The sequence below is a fragment of the Mytilus trossulus genome, chromosome 2 (assembly GCF_036588685.1).
Source record: "Mytilus trossulus isolate FHL-02 chromosome 2, PNRI_Mtr1.1.1.hap1, whole genome shotgun sequence".
Lineage (NCBI taxonomy): Eukaryota > Metazoa > Mollusca > Bivalvia > Mytilida > Mytilidae > Mytilus > Mytilus trossulus.
This window is the reverse complement of record NC_086374.1, coordinates 27,377,566-27,393,289: the sequence shown is the minus strand read 5'-3', so window position 1 is coordinate 27,393,289 and position 15,724 is coordinate 27,377,566. Positions and strand designations below refer to the sequence as shown.

Here is a 15,724-nt window from a genome sequence, read left to right as displayed (position 1 = left end):
CATCGAAACAGTTATTTGGCACTAAATTTCATATCAATATGGCAGAATTTGTACATGCGAAAGCATTAAAATGTTATTATTGGGTTTAATTTACCCTATGCAGCGCCAGGTAAGCTAAATTTGTGTCAGTAATACCACCGATGGACATCGGCAAAGCTGCAAATAAAATTCAGTTATCTTTAAACGCTTGTAACTGATGTACACAAACAAAAAATATACCTGAACTTGAGCATAGCTGCCATATGCTGCAGGATTTGGCTGTGGAAACCGTAGCCCTCCTTGATAGTAGTTATGTGATGACTGCCATGATCCTTGCTGGGACTGGTTACCTGCTAGATTGGAAGGTGTTGCTGCAGGTGACATAACACTCCTTTTTGGATTGTAATTTGATCTAGACTGAAATAAGATAAATCAGTTAAGAAGAAAAAAATCTGTATTATTCTGCCCAATATGAATCACCAGATGTGAGAACTTAATAGATTATAGACAATAGAATTAAATTACAGAATGTGAAAAGCAGCAGAAAAGGTTCAAAATGATAAAAAAAAGTTTACACCTGTTATATTACCTTTAAAACAATCAGTGCAAATGAAAGAAAAAAATGGTGCAAGTGAAATGTGAAATGCCGTTTAATCACTGTCAAATGAGTGAGGTTCTATAAACTAAAACCTGGTTTAGTATACGACTTTGAAATGTCAGATATGTGGCCATCATTTCTTGTTTGTTACATCTCTTTTGAAAATATGTCAAAAATAAATATAAGAAATGTGGGACAACAGCAATGAGATAACAATCTAGCAAAACAATAGAACACTTTTAAAAATAGATGTGGCATGATCATGACATTTTTAAAAACGTTTACAGTACTATATTTGAATTGAATATGGCACCAGTTATGGTCTATTTCCTGGTGGCCAGTTTCTATTGGCACCAGTTATGGGCTATTTCCTGGTGGCCAGTTTCTATTGGTGAAGGAAGCCTGAGTGCCCAGAGAAAACCAGACTTTTGATAGGAAAACAGACAATATGCAGTGCTAGATTGACAGACAACTAACAATGGGTGATAAGTAAACCTCACTTTGTGGTCTTGTAAAGATAATGTTGTGGTATTGGTTTTGCTCATTGTTGAATGCCATTCCGTGACCTATAGTTGTTAATTTCTATTTCATTACCTCGCTTGTGGAGAGTTGTCTCATTAGCAATTATACCACATCATCTAATTTTCATTAAATGGATGTTAAAATTAGTCCTTAAATATTAACCTTGTGTGGTATATAAGCATGTGTGTATTTGACTATCAACTGAATCTAGAGATGGGTACAATGACAATGCAAAAAAAACTTTATTTCTAATTATTAAAATTGTATTTGTTTTTTCAAATGAAACTTTAAAATATCTATTGTACCTGTATCTGTGTTTTAAATGTATCTTTAATCTAACAATAAAATGTCACCTACCTTTAAGGAGTGAGAAATCACTATCTTTTCATTATACAACTCATCAATGCATTGTAAGGCCAAACCAATATATTATGAGGATCAATAAGTTTAAATGCATATAAATTTTAAAGGACCAGACCACACCTTTCAATTGATATAGATGATCCAAGCAAGGTATGGGTGAAACCGAAATAAAGACTATGAGATATTGCATTTTATCAATATTATTATACACTATCAAAGAAATTTGAAACAATTCTTTCCAAATATCTAAATAGACTTGATGAGGATATAGTTATATCATTGTTTATTAACTGATTTTGAACTATTTACACCACTGGGTCGATGCCACTGCTGGTGGACGTTTCGTCCCAGAGGGTATCACCAGCCCAGTAGTCAACATTTCGGTGTTGACATGAATATCAATAATGTGGTCATTTTTATAAATTTCCTGTTTACAAAACATTGAATTTTGCGAAAAACTAAGGATTTTCTTATCCATAGATTATCTTAGCCGTATTTGGCACAACTTTTGGGAATTTACAATCCTCAATGCTCTTCAACTTTGTACTTGTTTGGCTTTATAAATATTTTGATATGAGCGTCACTGATGAGTCTTATGTAGACAAAACGCTCGTCTGGCGTACTAAATCATAAGCCTGGTACCTTTGATAACTATTTGACAAAATTGAATCACACTGACTGCTTTTTGTGAAATATTATCTGAACATTCCACTTTAAAATATGTGTGAATCAAAAGAGATTTTTTTTGGTTATCTAAATTGTAGCTGCAAAGCCCCCTTAAAGCTTGGCTTATAGTGTAGACATTTGTTGACCTTTTAAAAATTCTCTGATTTTTTTAATTTTGACTGGAATAGTTTATGTCAAATAAACTAAAATGTATATCTGAACTTTTTAGAAAATAGATGTCAAAATATTTTGGGTTAGAAGAATCACTTGTTGCATAGTGGTCTTGAAGAATGTTATACATTATTCAGGCGCGGATCCAGAAGGGGGGGGGGGGGGTCCGGTGGTTGGAACCCACCCTTTTTTTGGACGATCAATGCATTTGAATAGGGACATGTAATTGGAACCCCCCTTTGTCCTGGGTTAGGAACCCCCCTTTTTAAAATGGCTAGATCTGCCTCTGTTATTAGTCTCCTCTAACTAGTTGTATAACCCTGGATTAAAAAAAAAGAGTTTTGTCTGTTTTCCCCATCATAAAAATAAGTCTGCAATGTGTATGAAAGTATGAAGACCCAAAAATTAAAAGTTAAATTAAAACTTGGATGATGAGAAAGCCATTTCAAGTCACTGCTAACATAGTTTTAGCAAACACCTGAATTTTTACCCATTCTTATGCTTATCCATTTTATAATGAAATATTCATTTTCAGTTCATCCCTCAAGTCAAAGCTATAGAGTTTAATTACAACCTATAGATCTTATAAATTATGTAATGTGCTTAAAATAAATACTTTCCTGCAAGTATCAATCACAGTATTCTTTACCTATTTATTTATTTATTTGTATTCCTTGAAGAATCAATCAATGTATTCTTTATTTATTAATTTATTTATATTCGTAATAGCATTATTTGATAGAAGTTGTACTTTAAGGCTATTTTTTAACTGGTAATCTTATCATAAATGCTATCATAGATAGTCTACATTATAAACCAGTCTGTATGAAATAAATGTGCAGACATAAATAATATCACCAAGAAATAAACAGAAGAGTTTGAAACCATAATTATCTATTTGAACCAAGTAAAGTTAGACATCAGATGCAGTGTAAATGAATTGAACCTTTTGCATAAACAGTGTAATAAAAATATTTCTCTTATTCCCATTCATAAAAAAAACTTTGTTGAATCTGATGAACCAGTAGGTGCACAATATGAATATGGAAAAAACATCCAAAATCTTTCTCTTCACCGATATTGTCTTTTTACAATAATTCACATAGCTGTAAAGTAGGGTTAGCCGTGTACATATCTCTTAGATATACTGTTCCCAGGGTGAGCCTTTTACAGATTTACTTTTACTTACTAGTATCAAACAATCCTATCACAACTTAAGAATTTAAATGATCCAACGACTGATTAAATAAAATATGATGTGCATGGCCTAATGAATATATCAAGATGTGCCTGATATTTAGAATGAAGAGAATATTCATCATCACATCCCAGGCCCCATAACAGATAACTGTCTGTCACAGGTGGACAGTATATACTACCTTTAAATATCAACTTAACAATTTTCTTTCATAAATCTCATTGATCTTCAATTCTATAAGAAGTCATATAATCAATATGTGCAAATTGTCTGACAATGCATCATTTAATATTCCTTTTTTTCAATTACAAGCATCCTTTGAACTACCTGAACGCATTTGTAACTTTCAAATATCATTGCATTACTTAAACATTTTTAAAGCTTAATAAAAACTCCCCCTTTTTACGAGTCTTTATATAAATAGTTAGAAAATCATAATAAGCAGCTGTTCCAGGGTGCATGCTATGAGCTGTGTATGTAGATTGAAACTGTTGCAGGAATAAAATTGTATATAGTACTGTGGATTAATTTATATTTGTGTGTATCAATTTTCGTGGAATGAGAAATCTTTGCATTTTCTTATAAACTGAAAATTCAGAAATTTTGTAATGTTTTTATTATTACAAAATAATGTGACAGGATTATAATCACAATAATTTAAACTCAATTTTTTTTTAAATGAATGAAAGAGGATTTTTCTCCATATCACAAAAATTAAAACTGCATATTGGTCTTAAAGATAAAAGTTTGACTACAAGTATCTCAAAAACATTTTTAAAGATCCATGAAAATGAAGCCAAGGTAAGATAGATCCTGTCAGACTAACATATACACCTTATATTTATTCCTAACACCAAATATAGTTGATCCATTGCTTATAGAAGTTGATTACAAGACCACAACAAATAGGTAACATTGACATTTGAACCATGAAAATGATGTCAAGGTCAGATAAAACCTGCAAGACTGACATGTACCCCTTACAATCATTCTATACACCAATATAGTTGACCTACTGCTTATAGTATCTGAGAAACGAAACCTAATAACATAACTTTAACCTTGATCACTGATCCATAAAATGAGGTTGTAACCACTTAATCCATTTCACAGAAGATATTGGATATGTTCCTTATGTTGTTACATAAACTACAATCTCATTCCCTTTCTATGAATATGACCTACCAAATTAGACTATTTACTGGGTTGGTAATAACATGAGCAACATGACGGGTGCCACATGAGGAGCAGGATCTGCTTATCCTTCCTAGGCACCTGAGATCACCCCTAGTTTGGGTTCCTGTTGCTTATTCTTTAGTTTTCTATGTTGTCTCTAGTGTACTATTATTGGTCTGTTTGTCTTTTTCTTTTTTGCCATACAGTTGTCAGTTTGTTTTCAATCTACGAGTTTAAATGTCCCTCTGGTATCTTTTGTCCCTCTTTTATTTATGCTCCTATGGTTTCTAGTCTAACTGATACAATATTAAACATGTACATGTATGATGCATTTGTCAAATACAATCCAAGCTATATTCTATAAAAAGTGCATCCCTGACTAAACAGTGGAACCTAACATTTTACTAAATGTTAAAGAGAATTGTTTCCTTAAATTAGATGATGATCTGGTGCTCTTGACAAGAATTCCTACTGTAGGAATACACAGGAAATAGCAGGAACACTCAATACACAATAGAATGTTCCAATGGAGCGCTTGGAAAATTAAGTCTGATATATTTATCTCATATTGATGATAGAATGGTGTTTAACGAAACTTTCAGCACTATTGCGTTATTTTGTTGGCTGTCAGTTTTTTATTGGTGGAGGAAGTTGGAGTGCCAGAGAGAACTATGGACCTTTGGTAGGAAAACTGATAAACATAGTCAATTAAGATTGGAGTTGAGTGCACCTGTCATGTGTAGGATTCAAACTAACAACCTCAGTGTTGATGGGCTATTGGTACAGTATTGAGTAGTTAGACTACTTTTAAAAGACCACATGGCCACTGAGGCCACTTTCATCATGTTAGCCATGAAGAAACTACCTTTAATTATAATGTATGTAAAGAAGCTTAATTCAGGTAAAGTCTTAAGAGGGAAAACTTATTTATGATTCTTTACTTCCAATGTCATATTGTTACGGAAATAGCTAGGCTACTTGTAAAATATCAACCTTTATTAAACATTCCAAGTGAGCTATAGAAAAGATTTCACTGACAAAACATGTCCATTAGAAAAATAACTGATTTTCTGGGGTTTTTTTTTGTCTCGGGTCAAACTTATGTACAATTCAATGAGACTTTGAATAGGTGTTTCTCTATAAAACTATGCTTTATTGCATTGATGTTTTAACTTAAAGAAAACTCCAATAAGCATGAAAATCTGGAAGGAAAACTTCAGATAAAAAGTGTACTTAATTTTCTGAAAAAGAAGAAAATCTATAAATTCCTGTACTTACAGTTAGCTTGAACGAGATACCAGTGCAAAATAAACATAAGTCACAAAATACTTATTTTTTATCAACTTTAAAGTTAAAAGGTACAGTGTCATAAATACTTATCAGTGTATATAATACCTTGGTAGATATCGTAAATAATATGTATCTCCATTAATCTTCTCTTCGATTATACGCCAACAGTTTTCTTACCCAAAACTTAAGCAAACTAACTTGTTATACATGCAAAGGCAAATACTAAATAAAAAAGACTAAATTGAATTTTGAATTCTACCATTTTTCCCTATTTGACTGATTTCTCTGATAGTAATTCACATTTAGAATGACAATGTTCAACTGATTTTAAGTACTTTCCAAGTGCAATGTCCTCGAAAATCTGCATCATTAATCTTATATTAACTATTATTTGGTAACTTATGTTCATATCTTTGTTATCTTCATAAAATATAAAGATTAGCATGCATATCAAACTGTAGTTGTCACTTTTAGGGCATTAGATAGACAGATGATAACCCTCCATGTACTTAAACACACCCCTTCAAATCAAGTATTACCATCTTTATATGAATGCAGAAAAAAGAACTTGACCGAGAAAGACACAGTGTTTCCAAACTCATCACTAATTTGATATTTAATATATGTTTGAGAAAAAAACTGCAAGTGATTTTCGCTAGCCAATTAAAGAGTTTTCACTTTGAGGTTCACAACATATTTTCACTTTCAGAGAACAGAAATTCACTTGCCACAGTCACAGTAAGTGGGAATTGTACTGCAGATATGTAAGCACTTTACAAACTCAGAAAGATGAACAATCAAACAATACAAAAATTACTTTGAAAGGAGCATTAGATACCCCAATGATGATTGTGGCCAAGGATGGATAATTGGCCCTGTAATTTCAAAGCAGTAGATTTCTGTAAAAAAGTTAACGAGGACAACGACGGAAGAGGGACAACAAGCGATGAGAAAACTCACTTGGTCTGTCAGGCCAGGTAAGCTAATAAATGGTAAAAATTATGATTTAAAGGCAATAACTCCTATAAAGAGTCATTTGATGATTTAAACCAAGTTAACTTATTTGGAGACCTTTTTAGTGAGCTGGTCAGTTGTACTATTTGAAATTTCTCTCCAACTGCTACAATTTTCAAGTAAATAAACAAAATCTGTAAAATTAGCCAAAAAAATATTAGTTTTCAGGGGAAATTACTTCCAAAATGGATTCTATATATTAAATAAACAAGAAAAAACTAGTGGCTCTAAAGAGCCTGTGTCGCTCACCTTGGTCTATGTGAATATTATACAAAGGACACATTTGAATTCATGACAAAATTGTGTTTTGGTGATGGTTATGTATTGGTACATCTTACTTTACTGAACATTCTTGCTGCTTACAATTATTTCTATCTATATTGAACTTGGCCTAGTAGTTTCAGTGGAAAATGTTAGTTAAAATTTACAAATTTTATGAAAATTGTTGAAAATTGACTATAAAGGACAATAACTCCTTAGGGGGTCAATTGACCATTTTGGTCATGTTGACTTATTTTTAGGTTCTACTTTGTTGTACATTGTTGCTGTTTACAGTTTATCTCAATCTATAATAATATTCAAGATAATAACTAACAAGAGGCTGTCACAACGACAGCAAACCGGAGCATTTATTTGTGTCCTAGCAATATCACAAGAACCATTACTGATGATTGGTGAAAGTGAAAATCGTCAATATCAAATTTGACCTCTATTTTGTCATCAGTATCAACTTATTAAAATTTGAAAAGCTTAGATTGAATGGTTCGTGAGTAAATGCAACAACGTGAATGGAAACACCATTTTACGATCTTTCAAGAACCATAACTCCTGAACGGTAAAAGTCAAAATCGTCATTATTGAACTTGACCTCTATTTTGTCATCAGTAACAACATATTAAAATTTGAAAAGCTTTGGTTGAATGGTTCATGAGAAAATGCATGGACAAGACTGGAAACACCATTTTTCAATCTTCCAAGAACCATAACTCCTGAACGGTAAAAGTCAAAATCGTCATTATTGACCTTGACCTCCATTTAGTCATCAGTAAAAACATATTAAAATTTAGGAAGCTTTGGTAGAACAGTTCATGAGAAAATGCACGGACACGACTGGAAACATCATTTTTCAATCTTTAAAGAACCATAACTCCTGAACGGTAAAAGTCAAAATCGCCATTATAAAACTTGACCTTCATTTAGTTGTCAGTAACAACATATTAAAATTATAAAAACTTTGGTTGAACGGTTCATGAGTTAATGCACGGACAACATTTAATTGTCGCCCGCCCCCTGTCCGCCGAGCATCTCCAAATCAATAACCGACATTTTTGTCACAACAATCCAGTTAAAAATGGCAAAATTTCCTTAAATTGACCAATTCATGGGCAGCAACCTAACAGCGGGTTATCCGATCCATCTGATAATTTCATGGCAGATAGATCTTGACCTGATAAACACTTTTACTTCTTGTCAGATTTGCCCTAAATGCTTTGGTTTTTGAGTTATAAGCCAGGAGGAGAAGATTTTTGTAAAAGATTAAGATTTACGAAAAATGGTTAAAAATTGACTATAAAGGGTAATAACTCCTAAAGGAGTCATCTGACCATTTTGGTTATGCTGACTTATTAGTAGATCTTACTTAGCTGAACATTATTGCTGTTTACAGTTTATATTTATCTAAAATAATATTCAAGATAAAAACCAAAAACAGCAAAATTTCCCTAAAATTACCAATTCAGGGGCAGCAACCCAACAACGGGTTGTCAGATTCATCTGAAAATTTCAGGGCAGATAGATCTTGACCTGATAAACAATTTAACCCCCATGCCAGATTTGCCCTAAATGCTTTGGTTTTTTGAGTTATAAGCCAAAAACTGCATTTTACCCCAATGTTCTATTTTTAGCCATGGCAGCCATCTTGGTTGGATGGACGGGTAACGCCCCAATTTTTTAATCAAGTTACTGCAACGATGATTGTGGACGAGTTTGGTTGAATTTGGCCCAGTAGTTTCAGAGGAGAAGATTTTTGTAAAAGATTTATAAGATTTACGAAAAATGGTTAAAAATTGACTATAAAGGTTAGTAACTCCTAAAGGGGTCATCTGACCATTTTGGTTATGCTGACTTATTTGTAGGTCTTACTTTGCTGAACATTATTGCGGTTTACAGTTTATCTCTATCTATAATAATATTCAAGATAATAACCAAAAACAGCAAAATTTCCCTTAAATTACCAATTCAGGGGCAGCAACCCAACAACGGGTTGTCAGATTCATCTGAAAATTTCAGGGCAGATAGATCTTGACCTGATAAACAATTTAACCCCCATGCCAGATTTGCCCTAAATGCTTTGGTTTTTTGAGTTATAAGCCAAAAACTGCATTTTACCCCTATGTTCTATTTTTAGCCATGGCGGCCATCTTGGTTGGTTGGCCAGGTCACGCCACACATTTTTTAAACTAGATACCCCAATGATGATTGTGGCCAAGTTTGGTTTAGTTTGGCCTGGTAGTTTCAGAGGAGAAGATTTTTGTAAAAGTTAACGACGATGGACGACGGACAACAGAGGAAGGACGACGGACAACCGACCCCAAGTGATGAGAAAAGCTCACTTGGCCCTTTGGCCAGGTGAGCTAAAAAGACAACAACTGGATATAGACCTGCTCTTTGCTATGTCATATTTGCTCTAACTACTAAATATTTTGAGGAGCAATCCTAAAACTATGAAATTTATAAAAAAAAAAAATGACATTTCAGGGGCAATTAATCCATAATGGATTGTCAGATTTTTCAGAAAATCCCCCAGTAGATGGACCTTGACTTGTTAAAATCAAATATGCTTTATCTACTTAAGTTTTTGAGATCTAAGTAAAAAAAGCCTCATTTGACATATATGTTGTTTTTTTAGAATCAGCAGTCATGTTTTTAAATTGATCCAATCACCAGATGCAATTTTTTAAACAGGTTACCTCTAAAAAAGTTTAGTTAAAGTTAGGTATCATTTGTTCATGCAAATCACCGTTTAGGCCAGAATTCATCATAGGTTATTCCACATATTTTTTTCAATCAAAGGCCCTTAAAAGTACCACACATATATTCAATTTTGTTTAACCACATCGAATTCTATAATACATGAATATGAATGATCATCCTTTTCTTGACATATAAAAATTCTTGTTCCTAGGAAACAATTTCTTGCTCTGACTTTCAGATAGGCATCTGAATGCAATGTTTACAGTCACAATCTATAACCAATAACCTTATACACACTAAAGTTTGTAACTTTAGAGATTATAAAACAGAAAGTAGAAGTTCAGGTAGAAAATATGCAAGTTATGAAAAAATCATTCAACAAAATGAATTACCCTTGCTGGACTCCCAATGGTACCAAATGTCCCCCTCTCATTGAGCCTCATATGTTCAAACTTCCCTGTTAAGCCTTTCAAAGACATTGATGCTGGTGCAAGCTCTCACAAATATTTTCTGTTTTATCATATTAATAATCAGTGTATTGATAATATTATGTAAGGTTTACATTTTTCATATAAATTATATCTGTACAGTGCTATCTTTATTCAATAATCTACTGTATGATACGTTTATAATATTATAACTTATATCATGCCTTAAAGTATATCATAACTTTCCATGAGGGTGGAATGGATGTGGCTTTAATTCTATTTATGACAGGTTAATTTTTTTCCCCTCAAAGACGAGAAAGAATACATTCATTTCTGCTTATAAAAACTTGAGTAAAAACTTACAAATGACTTGTCTCTTATGCTTTTAATGAATGAATATCATAAGGTAATATTACAAGGTAGATGTTCCAGTCAAGTACAATGGATGCTGCAAAATGTATGATGTTTTTGTCAAAAAACAAAAACATTACAATAACTTCTAATCTTTAAAACTGCTCTAAAAAAAAACTCTGACATTTCAACCTAGTGATCTTCAAATCAAAAGTGGTCCTCTTTAACAAAAGACCCATTATAATCATTATTTATCTAAGATCCATGTACGAGTAATGATCAGATTCACAACACAAAAAGTGTCCTAAAATTTCAGGTACAGTTGTACTATGAACTTGACTCTTAACCTACTGACCCAAATTCAAAAGGGGTCTGCTTAATCAAGTGGGCCATTAACAAATCGTGTTTATCTGAAAAGATAGATCTGAAAATCAAATAATTGCCCAAATTGTCTATCTTTGATCATTGACAAAATTGAATTTACCTGATCATCATCGATATGGGTAATCCCTTCTCCAATTGGGCATTACAAAGCTAACTTTAGTAGACAGGCGTAATATGACTAGGTGGATTTTTGGATAGCATTAATAGTGAACCCTGAAATCTTGAAACGAATACTGTAGTTTGAAATATATTTCATCAAGTTCACAACAAAATCAGTGTGTAAACAAACTAACATTTTGATGATACTAGGACTTGATTATAGACAATTTCTTTTTTAAATTCCCCAACCAAATCTCAACAATTATAGATAGGGCCTTTAAAAAATTTAAAATTATAACTTTGGATAAATCTTAATTTACTGTATTTCTATATAAAAGTTCATTGAGATAAAAGAAATATGTTGTGTGTAAACAAAGAATTGATATGAAACACTTGTTTTAATTACCGGTATGACTAAAATGTCACTGTTCCATAGTTGCACAAGGCTCTAGTATAAGTTTCAGTGCAAGTTCAGGCTATTTGTAGTAGGATTAGAGGATTGGAGATATGTACCAATTCAAAACTTCCTGATCAGCAATGGAAAAACAAAGAAACTAATATGACTTAAAACCACAAAAAACTAATGTGCAAAGTTTTATATGCAGCAGAAATTTTTCTGGTTGATTACTTTCGTCTGGGCTTATAAGAGATGTATATTAGAGATTTACACTCCCAACAGTCTGAGCCACAATAAAAACATCTGTTTCAAATGGTTGACACAGAGATATGTTTTGTGTGTAAATTATGTTGTTTGTAAAATGCAAATGTTGGAATTAAAATGTCAATACTTAAGCCTTTGAAATTACCCGTACATTCAAATTCAATGATCAATGACTGAAGGGTGTGGGCATATAATCTCCATTAACCTGAGATTCCCTAATGCTATTACAGCTACATACCAAATATCATAGACATACAATGATCAATGACTGAAGGGTTTGGGCATATAATCATCATTAACCTGAGATTTTCTAATGCTAATACAGCTACATACCAAATATCATAGACATAAAATGAGTGAAGGGTGTGGGCAAATAATTTCCATTAACCTGAGAATTGATAATGCTAATACAACTGCATACCAAATATCATAGAGATATATGGTTAAAACTATTAGGAGAATATTTATAATTTCAACAAAACATTTTTATAGTTTCGACAAAACATTTAACAAAATTTAAAAAGGCTTGAATAATTTTAATAAATCTTCAACATATGTGAGGGTCCAAATAATAGCTCTTATCCTACATCTTCTTTATTTCTTATTGCATACTTTAGATGAAGGTTTTCTGCACATAAACACATAACTTTAAATTGTTTAGATCAATCTTTAAAACTAATTTGATTGATTTTTGGTGTTTTAATGCCACTTTTATGCACCAAATTGAGGCTATTTTGTGGCAGTCAGTTTTTTTGGTGGAGGAGGCTGGTGTGCCTGAAGAAAACCACCAACCATTGATGGGAAAACTGACAATCCTAGTCAATCAAGATTGGAGTCCAGTGCACCAGCACCAGCACCAGCACCAGCGGGGTTCAACTCACAAACTCAAGTGTTGACTGGCTAGTGATTACAGTAGTATCTACTTAAACTACTCGGTCACTGAGGCCCCTCAATCTTTAAAATAGCGAAATTATATTTTATTCACAAATCATAAATTGTAAAATATACTTTTAAACTTTTTTGGTCTTTCGGAAAATGCTGTTTGTGTATTTAGACCCCTCTGCAAAGAAACTTGTTTTACATCCACATGTATCAAAATTGCAGCTTTTATCCAACACAATCATAGGTTTGAATGTTGTTTTCAATATAGAATTGCGTATATATATGCATAGATGAGGATTTTTTGTGTTATTGGTTAGCTGTCTTCCATGTATTCTTTTACTATTAATAGCTGCACTAACTGCCACATGATCACATAATTGCCATTCACTGCATGAGAAAAGTGAATTAACAAGATCAACTGATCACCATATCATTATAACCAGACATCAGACAAGGTAAATGACCTTTATCAAATCAATTGTTTCAAAGTATTCAAAATCTAATTATAACAAGAATATTAGATGATCTAATGATCAAAGATAACCCTGATTGCAGAAAAAGTCTACAAACAGCAAATGCCAGAACCAAAAAATCAAATTAAACGTGACCTCTGTATAATGTTTCATTACATTGTATTAAAATTATAAAGATTTTGTCAAACAATGGTATAACTATCACCTAATGGTAACTAAGGGGCATAACTCTTGAACAGTTAAAATTAGAAACACTAAATCCAAATTTTATCTGTAATTTTAGGCCCAAGTCATTTTTTGAATAGGGAATTTGATTACTTGGATTTATCATCAGAATCAGATGAATACCAATTCCAAAGGTAACTAGGGGACATAACTCCTATAAATAAGATTTGTGTCAAAAACATCAAAGTTGACAAGATCTGTATTTTACAGATCTTAACATTATCTTCACGTTCCAAGTGATTTAGTCAAAACTATTTTGGTTATAATTTTGGAAATATAAAAAAAATAACTTAAAATGTAACTAAGGGACAAAACTCTTGACTCATGAACATTAAATGTTTTAACCATTAAAACAAGCTTGCCATGTATAGGACTGTTACATTGTGCAAGGTTTCAAAAGATTTGGGCATTGGTATTTTCATTATCATTCATGATTTTAGCTTAAATCAGATCTTTTGAATCATTTCACATTTTTTCAAGCTGATCTATATTAAAGCTTATTATGCAGTATGGAGTTTGCTTATTGTTGAAGGTCATACTATAACTCATCCTACATTGTCTTACAACAACATCTCCTTATTTCTTGTTTGGCTGCTAGAGAACAATGTGAAAATAGAAAAAGATGAATTTGTAATTTAGTACTTTAAAAATCTTTATGAAAATTAAACTTTCTCATTTTCAGTTACTGGTATTTCAGATTTTAGTGAATATTGATTTATGTAGTTCCTCTTAAGTGTTTTTACAAGGTAAAGCAATATTGTAAAAGACCTTTAATGGTTAAATGGAAACGAAATATTAAAAATTCTACATGTTTAAGTGGAAGACCAGACAATCACAGATACTTCAGTGATAATATTAACACTGTCTACAGTTTCAGGAAAATAATTACAGAACCTGACCAAGTCTGATCTGGGAAATTAAAAACACACGGAGGTAAGTTTTCCTAGAGTTTTCAAAGTCCGAAAGGAGAGAAAATCTCAACAAATATAAAAAAGAAGATGTGGTATGATTGCCAATGAGACAACTATCCACAAAAGACCAAAATGACACAACATTAACAATTATAGGTCACCGTACAGCCTTCAACAATGAGCAAAGCCCATACAGCATATAGTCAGCATATAAAGGATGTTTGTCATATCCATGTATGCTAGGCAGTCCATAACTTAAAATATTTACCGTATTTGGGCATGTATAGTCCACACTTTTTTCCTTTAATATGTAGTTTGTACAAGGGTTGCGGACTATACACAACTATAGACGTTTTTCAAAATTTATAAAAAAAAAAAAAAAAAAATATTTATTTTGTTTTTTCTGCATTCACAATGTATATTGGAGACATAAGTTTATTGTATTTACTTCATTTAGTTCTTATCTTTTATTTTTTTTTAACTTTTATTTTCAAAATTGATTATTCAAAGTAAAGGTGTGACATCCTGCATAGGTAATCAAGAGAGGTAATTAAGGATTTAATATGGGTGTGTAGCAATTAAATAATGATGTCAAGTTTTGACAGGTGTTATAGCGAACCAAATGAAAGTTTTCCACAGAGTCGTCTGCTCTTGACCAAGGTATTTAAACTTTTGCAAGTTTACCTGTCACATTGAATCAATATAACAGGTATTGTTCTCTGTGTAGTTTATTCACTTGGACATTTTTTTTTAACTACTGCATGCATTTATGTTTCAAAGAATCTGCATGCTTTTCGTTGTTCTTCAGTTTCCTGAAATTTTCTTTAATTATTTAAACATTATCATTTCAAGTTTTCAATTGTGAACAGACTAAAAAATAGCAAATTTTAATAGGTAAAATGTTGAAATTTGATCAGAAATCAACTTTTAATTTTTAAATCAGTGTTTATATCAAACAAATTGAAAATGTGTTATTGATTGAATAAATACAACATCACATGAAGTTTTATAATTACTTATTTGTACATGTATTTCCATCCTTGACAGTTCAATTTTTTGTTCAGGTAAATTAATCAATGAGTAATAGATTTCTCTTGCAAGAAATTTAAAGGTCCCATTGAATAAACTATACAGAGAACAATACCTGTTGTATTTGTTAGATGGGACAATAGAACTTACAAAAGTTTAAATGGACAGGTAACTTGCAGGTGAATCTGTGGAAAACTATGATAGGATTCGCTATAAATATTATAATCCCAGGCAATCAAACAACATGATCAATAAAAGTTTAAATAGTTTCAAAATTTTGATTACTGCTAATTAATTTAGATAAATGTTTGATCTCTTTTTCTTTTGTTCC

The 15,724-nt window shown here is 32.0% G+C and overlaps 1 protein-coding gene across 4 annotated transcripts in view; it reads right to left on the bottom strand.

Moving 5' to 3' along the window:
- The window catches only part of LOC134706887 (RNA-binding motif, single-stranded-interacting protein 1-like), a 144,501-nt gene that overhangs the window by 116,253 nt on the left and 12,524 nt on the right, over positions 1–15,724 (bottom strand). For all 4 annotated transcript variants that reach the window (XM_063566232.1, XM_063566231.1, XM_063566234.1 and 1 more), the window contains exon 3: positions 220–396. In XM_063566232.1, coding sequence (XP_063422302.1) covers positions 220–396 — 177 coding nt within the window. The remainder of the gene's footprint in view (positions 1–219; positions 397–15,724) is intronic.